This window comes from Natator depressus, chromosome 2, assembly GCF_965152275.1.
Source record: "Natator depressus isolate rNatDep1 chromosome 2, rNatDep2.hap1, whole genome shotgun sequence".
Classification (NCBI taxonomy): domain Eukaryota; kingdom Metazoa; phylum Chordata; order Testudines; family Cheloniidae; genus Natator; species Natator depressus.
Window position 1 is genome coordinate 65053115 of NC_134235.1, and position 12613 is coordinate 65065727.

At 38.7% G+C, this 12613-nt stretch overlaps 1 protein-coding gene across 6 annotated transcripts in view; it reads right to left on the reverse strand.

The window, feature by feature from the left end:
- Nucleotides 1-298: 298 nt before the first annotated feature.
- The window catches only part of FAM110B (family with sequence similarity 110 member B), a 191559-nt gene continuing 179244 nt past the window's right edge, over nt 299-12613 (reverse strand). For all 6 annotated transcript variants that reach the window (XM_074944348.1, XM_074944346.1, XM_074944347.1 and 3 more), the window contains one exon: nt 299-3874. In XM_074944348.1, the coding sequence (XP_074800449.1) occupies nt 2463-3575 (1113 nt within the window). In that variant the 5' untranslated portion in view covers nt 3576-3874 and the 3' untranslated portion in view covers nt 299-2462. The remainder of the gene's footprint in view (nt 3875-12613) is intronic.

Genomic DNA, 12613 nt, shown 5'->3' on the forward strand with positions numbered 1-12613 from the left:
ATTTCTCACTGCCAACGGTCAAAGATAACATAGTTATCATCATTCTTGAAACATACCACTTAATAGACAACAACATGAGAGCATTTTTATATTGGTTTTAAGTTCTTTATTTCTTAGCTGGACATCTGCATTACATTTGGCTTTAATCCCTTAAAGAATTACTTTCTTTGGCAAAACAGTTACTGAATGGGGTAGAATTCACAGTAGGAAAATATGTTTGAAAAACCAAAGTGATGTCAATGCCAGCTTAAATCCACAAAGCTTAAAATATATCATAAATGTACTTGTACTTTAAACATATATATTCCTCTTTTTTACCTTTGTTGGAAACAACATAAGTGTATGCCATAAAACCACCCAGAAGAATGTGTAAAACATGTAGGTTGCCCTTTATATGTATTTTCTTTTCATGAATAATCACTCTGTAAACATAAAAAAATAAACACAATTTGTGCAAAGTGCTGTATCCAACAGCGGAGTCCACTATTCTTTGTACTCCAACTCCAGCCTCATGCCAGGTCTTCTGCACTGAAAAAGAACTGAAACTTCCCTAAAAGTAAGAATGCTATATTCAGTTGAGAACAGTAGTGCTAAAGGTGTAGAGGCTCCTTGAAATAAAATAATACCTGACTTTGTAAGCACTTTTAATACTGAAATTTATAAATATGCATTACCGAAGAAAGATTCAGAAGAAATCAGAGGTTTGTTGGGAACAGATGCAATACTAGGGAACAATAACATTGCCAGATAAGCGTGCAGTAAGAATGGAAGAAGCAGGCTAGGAGACCGGATAAACTCTTCTAGTTCTACAGCAAGATGTTTCTATAGTTACAGTTAAAAGAATGAATGATCTGCAAAGAGGTTTTGGGGAGAAATCTTCGACTGGAACTACTATTTAACCAAGATTTACCATAGCATCACAATTAAATTACCCACTATTTTTTAAAGAAAGATTAAAAAAATCTAAAACAAAGGAAAAACACCACCGATACCTGCACCAGGAGCTATTTATTAGCATAACACTCTTCTTTTTAAAGATTTAATAACAACTGAAGTATATACAAAGTATTACAGCATTTACACAATAAAAAAGTTTCCTATTAGCTGATGAAGTATAAGGTAGTGCTGCAATGTACTTCAGAGCATGAATACAATAATAATGAAGCAGACCACTGTACTTTCAACTTCTCTGCTACCACACACCACAACTGTCAGTTGGAATGACAGTTAATTAAACCATTGGGAAGACACAGATTGTCAACAAAATTGTAACAGATTAACGTGCAGCACTAACCATCATAAGGAAGGGGAAAAAAAGCTACGTACTGTCATGTTTCTACACTTTCCTAGAGCTGTAACAAACTTTCACAGCCTTAGATATAACATATGCAAGACAACATAATCACAGTTTCTCAGATATAGTTTAGCTATCGAGTGTATTTACTTCTTAACAGGAGGCTTTATACTGATATGGCTGTGTGTTTCCATTTTTGTTCATGAACTGTTCAAACAAGTCTACAAAAACTTAAAAGACAGCATGGAGTTTGTAGTCATGATGTGCTTGACTAATAAAGGCATTCAATATCAGCTATAGAATCTAATCATTCCTGTCAAAAGTTTAAGACTAGGAATCTTTATTTAACAAGAAAAGAAACAGAGGAACAAAAACAAAACAAAAACCCAACACATCATTGAAGACATTTCTATCAGTCAACTTTCTTTGACACTTTTTAACCTCTCCATCAGTGTAACATGAAACTATTAATATTTTTACACTGAATCAAACTCAAGACTCATTTAGGCTATGAAAGGTCAAGCAGCTTTGCTAAACTACTTTCACTGTAAAAATGAGGGAACTTAGAAAATTAAAACCATCATACCCCAAACAGTGCTTTAATAAAGGTGGATTTGTGTATTTTAACAAAGGATGCATTATTCTCTGTAGTTTAGGAACACTTTTACGTGAGCCAATAAATCCCATTCCACAGAAGATCAAGTTTCTTTGCCTATTGTTGTATGTCTAAATCTCTTATTTTGGCCAATTTTGCCTTGTCTTTTAAAAGGATTCCATTTCAATTTAAAAGCTAGTAATGTCAGTTGACAATATCTGTATTTAAGACACAAAAACGTGAGATATAAAAAAACACAAGGAACTATACAAATATGAAGAAGTCATATAACCTTTTCATGTAAACAATTTGATTATGATTAAGCCCTAATTAGATTCTGGTCTTAAACTTTTGGCAGATAATGTGTATGCTCAGCCAGGATTTGTAGTGTTATTGTTCAAGTGGAAGCCAGGTCAGTTCACATGTTGACAGGCATGCAACTTAAAAACATTGCACAACAAGCAACACAAAGAGATTTGAGAAGTGTACAAGACTTCAAGTAGACTTCACAAGCCTTCACAACTGAATATTCACAAAGTTACGGTCCTTGCTTATTCTACTGTGGATTTCCTCTCACACATGGGACACTTTCTGTGACTCTCTAGCTTGCTTGATGCTATACAACCACTTGATGATTCTGGCATTTCTTTCAATTGCAGAAATGCCATATGGCACACGGTCATTGGCACTGTCATCATTTCTAAGGTCACTGTTGCTGTCCTGAGACTGTTCACAGTCTGAGCTAATCATGCTTGCACTGCGAAAGTTGAGGGATATAATATCAGAGTTAGCCCTTGCAAAATTTTCCATCCCAAGGTTTTCAAGCTCTTCAGGATCCAGTCCACAGTAGTTAAAGAATCGTTCAACATCTGCATCAACACGAAAGTATCTGTCACTTAAATCTGATTTTGATCGTTGTAGGGAGGGTCTTCGACTGACTCCACAACTGGATTCTACTGTGTCAATATCTGGGGATTTCAAGGTGGCGATGGCAGTAATTTTGGGTTTTGGAGGCAGAGGTGGGGCTGAACTACTGCAGGGTATTGCTTTTAAGGGCTTACCACTAGTTACTTTTCTAATGTCTGATGAGCTATGGGAAACGTGCAAGAAAGTCTCCGCTGACTGTTCTAAGAGCCTCCTGCTCACGTTGGAGTTGCTTTCTTGAGGGCTGCTCCGGCCCTGGGTGGGGTAGACCTTTAAAGATTCTGCAAATGAATGCCGGTTCAGCTCTGCTGAATCAGATCTGTGGGGAGGCCAGTTTCGTGAACTATGTTTGTGACCTGAACCTGAGCTGGAGCCTTCAGAGCTATTAATGATGTTTTTCAAAATCTCTAATTTTAAATTTTCTCTCTGGACACCACTCTCAGTCTTTGCATTGTTGTTGAACACTTTCAGGGTAGGGCTACCCAATGCTCGCTTGGCGGCAGGGCAAACTGGTGGCTTTGCAAGCACTGCTGGCTTTACAGGCTCTTGTTTGGCATTGATGACCTCTTGGCTCTTTACATATTTTGCTTTATCAGCTTCTAGTCTCTCCACAGCACTAAGTCTTTTTGGATTAGGCTCTGCCTGCCTGCGAAAATAGTCCGGTCCTTTGTTTAAGATGCGAAGAGGAACGGCAGATGTGAAAGTAACAGCAGGACTGACTGGTTTCACCATGCTACCTGTCTGTAGTGTTTCTGTAGGCATGTTTGGTGGTCTTTCCCCCGCAGCCGTTTTGGATTCTTCTCTGGGAGCTTCTAAACGCACGGTGTAGAAACATGTACATTAAGCACAATGAATAGCAGATGAATCTTGGAATTGGAGTGTTAGCAGCAGTGCCTCATCTCACAGCTCATTAAATAACACTGTTTCTTTTTTAAAGGCAGCCTTTGTACAAAAAGGCCACCAGACACAAGTCCGTATTAATCTGCTCTGCTGAATCCTTTCTTCTTGCTGAAAATGTGGGAGTCTCGTTGTTTTCTTTGTGCTCAACTACAGGCAGTGATCTGAAACATAAAATAACCAACCACATGTTAGTATCAGCGTGTGACATCACAGCTATAGCAACAGAGAAATTTTGTACACTCTTTCAGTTACTGGCTGAGTTACAGCTGTGGGCAGTTCAGAGGAAACAGGCAGTCCTATCTAAAACATTCCATCAGGCCTTTGCCTCGTGGCGTATGTCTTTTTGACAGAGTAAGCAAACCTGGATTAATCACTCTCTCTTCATGGATATTTCCATGCATGTATTATAATGCATTTTTAAAATAAGACTTTCATTATTAATCACAATCTAAAGTTGGGTTTAAGAACATTATAACTGAAAATCAATGAAAAACATCCATACATTTATATATGATAGTTTACATTCACATTTCCACATCTTATGCCATTTGTCACTATCTCTTGGCTACCTTTGTGTTACTTTTCTTTTGGGCGGGGAAGGGAGGCAATGTGATGCTGTATGTATATGGGTGGAATGTGCCAATTTGGGGAGGTTATGCAGTCTCACCTAACTACAAGTGGTTGTTGAAAGATAATTTCCCCACTGATACTAGTGTGTTTTAAGCTAGCTAATTTATGTATATGTTTTATCTTGAAAAATAAGAACACTTTCAGGACATATTGCCCATAAAGATAAAATTTAAAAATTTTCCTTTATTTTCCTTTATATTTCTTTACATTAAATGCTCAGGAAGATGAGTGCGGTTGCAAAGCTGGGAGTAAGTGGAGATCTGTAATATTTCCAAGTGCACCCAGTAGGCATTAATCCAGCATCAAATCCATAATTAAAATGTAGTCTAGCTAAAGATACCAGCTGCATTGCAAAATCTGTTATAACCTAACTCACTAAACTTTGATGATGAATTTACGTACTAAAAAGTAAATTATATCAAAGATCCTTGAGTGTCATGGCTTAGATTTGGGCAACTTAAAAAACGTATTTATGAGTTTGGAATGTGTATAACTTCTGCTTCTTAAATTTTGACGCAATTGTTCAAGTATTAAATAGAGTACTCTGGCTAACCATGAATGAAGTTTACATTCTCCAAATTATTTTAAGATTCTGTCATTTAATTTTGGTCACACCGGACCGTAAAGCCCAACCTCAATGTTGTGTCCAAGTACTTTAATAATTTTTCCCACATAAGGCACTCAGGGGCACTTACCAATGTATCTTACCAATGTTTTTCAAAGCAGTGATTTGGCTAATGGAGCTTACTTGCTCTATTACTGCCCCATTGAACCGTGCTGCCCTTTTCAATATCCCATTTCTCTTGTCATTGAAATATATCTATCTATCTATCTATATCTATCTCTTAAAAAAAAGAGCTTCTTCAACAGTACCAAGAAATGCACGTAAAGCCTCTCCCAGAGACGGACTGCTTTAGGATATTTTAACAGGCCACGCATTTCCATCATATTATCGATAAACTGGATTATCATCCTCCTCAGTGTTTAGTACTCAGCTGAATTACTATAGAAAGGTAAAAGATTAAAATTAAAGATACAATTATTTAAAATATTTAAAATATTCAGGAAAAGAGCAAGTATTTGTTCAAGCAGATATGATATAGACATTGAACATTCCGTCTAAACCATTCAAGGTCAAAGCAAGCAAATAAAAGTATACAAATACTGTAATAAGATTATAAGAAAAAGATGAGCTCTCCCCATAAGCTTACTGTCAGATGTATTCTCCAAATACAAACTAATATATTTTGTTTGGTGATGAACCAGACACAGTTTCAGTCCAACTGAAAAGGCAGTGCAATGTTAATTAAGTCTCTCTTTCAGGGTTGTTTTATTAATCCCAGTGTTAACTCCTCAGCAGTCTGACTTCTTAACTTTCAAGACCGTATTTCAGAAAAAAAGAAAAGTCCTCTTCCCTCATGGAATCAAAATAGATATCAGCACCATTGTTTTGTAATTAGGAACCAGATTATCAAAGATACTGAGCACACTTGTGTGCATACAGTTGCATGCACTTATGCATGCAAATACCTATATGCATTCACAAATCAAGTTTGTGCATATAATCGGTTTAGAGCTTTGTTTCTATGTTTGTACAAATACCTGACCAGTATATACATAGGGTATTTGTGTGCACAAATCAGACACACACAACTTATGCAGGAACACTGGCCATAAATTTCATAAAGAATGATAATATTTTGCACTTAAAGAGTGCCTGCTATTCAATGGCTTTAAAAGCACTCAAGCAAGCAAGACCACAACCCTCAGTTCCCTCCACAGCCATTGTCATCAGGCCACTATGATCCTGCCTCAGAAGACAGTCTTCCAGCTGCATTCTCCTACCTGGGGAGCAGACCAGCACAATACTACAGAGACACAGTATTTGTGAGAAAACAAAACATCACAAGCAAGATTATTTTGGAAAATCTTAACTAGTCACAGGCTCAGAACAGCCCCAATAAAAACTGGAAAGCATGCTACACACCCAGTGCTGACTTCAAATTAGTATTGAAATATTTAAAAAGAGTACAGTATGACTCTGTGTGTGTGCAAGTAAGCAAGTATGGGAGCAAAGGGCCTGATACAAAAGCTATTTGAAGTCAATGAAAAGGGTCTATGAAGGGAAGAAACAAAGCCAACCTTACTCTATGGTTTAAATTGTCTTACTGATGTATTGTACTTAAATATCAACATAATTTAGGTTAGAAAAGTTTATTAAACCTTCAGGTCAGAGAACTAAGCCTGACACTCAGATGCAGTTACAAAAGATGGTAACTAAAATATAATAGTTTACTGAAATTATACTAACAAACACCCTAAGTACACAGCCTTTCTGGAATGTAAAAGAAATATATAAAACCAACCAAAGTTGCAAGTACTATTATTAATATGACATCACTGCACAATTCAAGTTTACTTACTCCTTCCCTCACACATACCACTATATTCTAAGCAAAAAGCTAACAATGGTAATTGACAAAAAGAAGAGCATTTCATTTCCCTACATCTCTGTTGTTTGCCTTGTGGAGTGTATTCTTTCCATACCACACAAGTGGTATAACCTTTAACTGTGTTTACGTGGGGTTTATTTACAATAACAGTGTACACTGAAATAATGTTAAAGTTGCAGCACATCAGTAAAAAGCAAGGGGGGAAATCCTGGCCCCAGTAAAGTCAATGGGGGTTTTGCCATTGACTTCAATGGGGTCACGGTTCTATCCAAGGATAACTGCTCTTAACTCACACTGCAAGGGAGAGGGCTGGAGGGAGGCAGGAGGAAGCACAATACCAAGAGATAATAAAGATTACCAGCCTTTACTCTGTCAACCCAGATTGTCAGCCTTTGCTTTGTCTTGTCTGAATTTTTAAAGGCTCAAGTCAATTTTATTTTCAATTTTTTAAAAGTACCTATCACAACCTTTAGACACATTTACATCAAATATATACATCACTCAAATTAAAAACATAACTAAACACAACTAATTGACAGAAACATAGCTAACTGACGTCAGCTCAAAGGACTCAAAGAAAAAATCCCAAATCACAAAAGAGATCTCACTTCCCATGTGCCTTGTAGGTCAAACTCAGGATCCATTGGACCAAAGGGGAAAGTACAGTTCAGAGCTGTGGGTCCCATTCTGAAGTGACAGTGGCTTGGGCCTGGTCTACACACACAGTTGCACTAGTTCAACTAAAGGGGTGTGGTTTAAACTGATATAGTTACCCGCTGGGTTTAACAGCTGGTTCGTTTGATCCTGGCTTATATATGTATAACTTGTATCTGTAAGTTTATAAATATAAATATAAACTAAATACAAATATAAGCTAGAATAAGCGAGTAAACTGATATAAGTTTCTTGTAATTTAATTTTTTTCAGTGTTTAAATCAATTTTAAACTGGTGCAACTTGTGTGTGCACAGAAGGGCTCAGATGATGTCTGTTGTCAGGATACAGCATAAGAAGAGAGAAAATTTCTAAGATAGCTTATGACTCAAACCACAAATCAAAGTGCTGATTTTCAATTTCACCTGGAAAAAAAAAACCATAAGGAGCACGGATGTAATATGCTCCCTGCAGTAAGAGGCGCTAAACAGTCAGGAACAGTCTACACGCGTGGAAGTTTTGGAGTGGTCTTTAAGAGTTGCCTCAGAAGGACCGTATTAGATTGATCCATAGTAGCGACAAAGGCTTGGATAATTGTAGCAGTTGCCCTTCAAGAGGAAAGGCTGAAATTTTGTTGACTACTGCTACCTGCCTAATGCGTTACTTAAAATAAGCACTTATTCAAGAGAGAGAACTAGCTTTTCCTGTTATAGTATTTTCTTCACAGGATTTTACCAATGGCCCGACAGCCTCATGCCAATTCTGTTCTATTCTTACAGCTCGTGCAAACATACACATCAATTCTTGATACTGAACCTCCTTATGAAATGTTTAAAACAATTTTTGAGTCTGTATAAGAAATCAGTTTTCTAACCTGAATACCAGTTGTTGCATCCTAATATATCAGAAAGTTCCATCCAATATTATGGAATAAGGAATGAAAAACTTCAATAAAAATAAAAGTCTGGTTTAGTTTCATAAAGACTGACTTGGTTAACTCTTAACTTAAATCCAACCAAAAGGATTTTTTTATATTAAATTAAATATTTCCTTCTAAGCTAAACTTTCCATTATCAAAAACCAGTCATCAGTTAATATTAGTTCTATTCTACTGTGCAGTTAAACCTGTGAAGTTTAGACTAGAACCCCAGCATGTTCTGAAACAGAGCTATGAACCATGTTATAAATGCCAGGATTCTAGCAAAGAAAGAGTATCCCAAAATTCTATTTACATACAAACGCCAAAAAAGTGGCTGAGCAACCTACTACCTTCTTCATCACAAAGGCAGGATGTAAGCATATGTTTATTGTTTGACAGGAGCTAGAGTATGTCTTTGATGGAAAACCTAAAATAAGAAATATTCTTTTCTGCTGTAGAATCCTGCACTGTTCTATTTTCAACCCAACATCCATAATCTACCCTCAGTTATACCTGCTTCTGGATAAATACCTTTCTATAAAAATCTCACAAATACTCAAGAAAGCCCAGAAACAAAACCTCCTTTTCTTCCACCTCGAGACCAAAACCATTATGAAACATGTATAGGTCCCCACATTCTTTAGAGGAGTATTACGAGCTGTATTTGTAAAAGCAGTAATGGTAATCAAGTCTGTTTTCTCTATGCCCCTGTACTGCTCAGAACAGAATTCACTGAGGAATAATTCAGACTGTCATTTTAAAAAGTAAAAAGGTTTACTAATGTGACTTTTTTGTAACTACAGTTCTTTGTGAAGATTTCTATCTCAGTATATGTTTGATTAGAATGATTCACTAAAAACTCTGCGGGGCTTGGAAACATTTCCTCCTCAGTCACGCACCTGCAGACTACATTTATTTCTATGGCAATGACTGATAAATATTGTAATAGGTAGATGCATTTTATATACATGTATAGTACTTCTTTCAAACAAACAAACATTCAGAGCTTGCATGAAACTTTTGCCGGATGAATTAAGCTTCACTATAAGTATCAAAACTGTATACATTTAAAAAAAACCTCTCCTGTTAATTAAACCTCTGATATTAATAGGGAAAGAAATGTTAAATCTAACTAATTTTTTCATCGTTTATGCTGTGTGTTTGCCCTTTGCACTTTTCTTAGCACAAACAATGTTTACTAGGCTATTTTTAGTTAGTTTTTACTTGGGGTTTTCATGCACCTGAACATTTTTGCAGTGCTGGTTTTTTGTTGGGGGTTTGTCGTTATTTCTTACATAAAATGCCATGCACAGCCGTGCAATATATATTATAGTTATTATTATTTGTATTACCATAGCACCAGTAATTGGGGCACTAGCCTAGGACTTGGGAGACCTGGGCTCAATTCCCTGCTCTGCCACAAACTTCCTGTATTAGCTTGGCCACGGCACTTAATTCCACTGTACTTCAGTTCTCAATCTGTAAAATGTGGATAACACTATTTCCTTGCTTCACAGGGGTGTTGTGAGGATAAATATATTAAAGATCATGACGTGCTCTGAAATCTACTGATGAAAAGCACTTTTTAAGAAATAGGTATAATTATTATTAAAGACTGTACTGTGAGATGTTGTTATGAAAGAATCTTCAAGACTTAGACACAGCCTGAGTGTGAGGACCTGGAGAGATATCTGAGTCAAAGCTGACACACAGATTACGAGCCTGAGTGATAAGCAGGATGGTGGCGTTGTGCACAGTAAGTGAGAAAGGAGGGCTTATGGGGAAAGATTAGGAGATATGGTTTAGCTAGGCTGAGCTGACAACTAGACATCCATAAGAGAGGTCAGAGACAGGTTGAGATTTTATTTTGGACAGAAGGAGGCAGGTCTGAAGCAGACAGGTCTGAGTCGTCAGCAGTTGTTGAATTTGTGTTTAAAGATGAGATTACTCAGAGATATAGTGTACAGCAGTGATTCTCAACCCACGGCCCGCATGCAGCCCAATTAGCACATACTTGTGGCCCAGCTCAGCTGTGTGCTAAAGGCTGGCCCGCGTGGCGGGGTCCGGGTTCCCAGCTGCCCAGTGCGGTGGGGTCTGGGCTGCCCTGCCACCTAGTGCAGCATGGTCGAGGGTCTGGGGTCAAGGCTGCTGGACGGCTCCAAAGGGTTGGTGGTCTGGGGTCCAGGGCTACCGGCCGGTCCCACAGGGTTCGGGGCTACCACCCGGCCCCACAAACTCCAGGGTCTGAGGCTGCCACCCAGCCCTGCAAGCTCTGGAGCAGCCACTCGGTGCGGTGGGGATCTGAGGCTGCCACCTGGCCCCACAAGCTCCAGGGTCTGGGCTGCCACTGCCCTGCCACTCGGCCCCTGCAGCCCAGGTAACACAATGATAAATAACTTGAGAACCACTGGTGTAGAGGGGCAGAGAAAAGGGGACCAAGGACAGTCCTGTCAGACCCCTACAGAAAGCTGGAGGGCAGATGAGGAGGAGCCTGAAGAAGTGATTTAAAAAGTAGAAGGTGTCTCAGTTAGGACATGACTTCAAGAAAAAGAGCATGGTCAACAGTGTCAAAGGCGCTGACAGGTCAAGGAGGATGAGGTCAATAGAGACGACTGCAAGAGCGGTTTCAGTGGAATGCAATGGATGGAAGGTGATTGGAGGGGGTCTAGGATGGAACTGGAAGAGAGAAGTTCCAGAGAGTAGTTGTAGAAAGTGTGTCCCCCAGTTTCAGGGTAACTGTACCTGTATTCACCCTTTGCAATCCACTCCAGGAGTTCCCAGTCAAGTCTCAGGTCTCCAGCCGTCAACTGTCACTGGGCAGGGACCCCTGTCCCACTCCCTTCTGACCAGGGAAGGGTAATGCAAAGGACCGTCCCCATACCTGATTTTTTGAACCTTTGCTCCGAGAGGAGAGGGGAACCTTTGTCTGTGAATTATTTATTCCCAAGATGAAAAGGCCCAAACAGCATAAAGGACTAACTCACAGATCCATGAGTGTTCTTGTTCTGAGCAAAAAGGGGTTATAAACTTGTAACCATAGTGGAGTTTGAAGGATTGTTCACTGGCCAGAGCCCTGGCTGGAGATGGGGTGATCTCTGGTAAACTGAAAACAATAAAAAGAGCCTTCCCGCATGATAATCAATGTTTTCCCTATAATACTTTTGCCTTAAGAATAATTACATGCTTAGAAAGAGCTGGGTGGTAACAACTGTGGCAATTACACTATTTGCCATCTCTAAGGAGAAAAGAAAAGCAGGCCTGCTTAGGCCGTCTGACTTTGCTGAGGAAGTCATACAGTGCAGGCAGGGAGCTTGTCAGTCTGGAAATACCCCAGTCAGAAGAGGTGCAGGTCTCTGCCCAACAGAAGTGATGGCCAGGGAGCTGGAAGCCAGAGAGTGGGTGCTCTTGCTAGACCTTGGAAGGGAAGTAGAGGTGCAGTTGCCCTGAACTGTGACAGTGTGTTCAATGAGCTTAGAGATGAAAGGCAGAAGGCAGATGGGGCAGTAGCTGGAGAGGCAAGTGGGGTCAAGATGTTATACAGCTTCTAAATTAATAAAACATTTTCAGACTGATTTACATTAATAAAAAAATCTAATTGTGAACAAATTTTCTAAAACTTTTCTTTAAAAAAAAAAACAGCCTAAATTGGCATCTTTAGACCTAAACCTCTTGACCTTTTAAGTCTAGGGCCTCATCCTGTTCTCTGCTAAGTAAACACTGTTGCTTGAGCTAAAGTGTGCAGGATGAGGCATTAAGTTTGTATAGTCTTTAAAATTCAAAAGATTTTATGTAGATGCCTGGAGGTACAGAGATTGATGGGGGGAATTAGAAAACGTACGTGTGTGAATAGTACAGTATATACTACTGTGTGCACACACATAGTAAACTGTATAGTTAGTATAAAATAGTGATCTTGAAATAAAACTAGGAGTCTAAATTTTCTAAGGTCATTAGTGTTTTGAGGTGCCTCCCTTTCTGGCTGCCAAACTTGAGATACTTAAAGGGGGCTGATTTTCAGAATACTAGACCCTGTTAAGTTGTTTCATGTTGGTCACCGAAAAGTACTAGTCACAGCTGAAAATTTTGGTCAGGATATGTGAAAAATACTTGTATTGGCCTCTGTTTTGCTGCTACTGACATTTAATGGGCGTTTGTCAGTAAAGAGAGGATCTAGCACTTCATCTACAGTATAATGACAAATCACACATTAACCACTTCATGTATGTTTTAGTAGTTTGTAGCCAC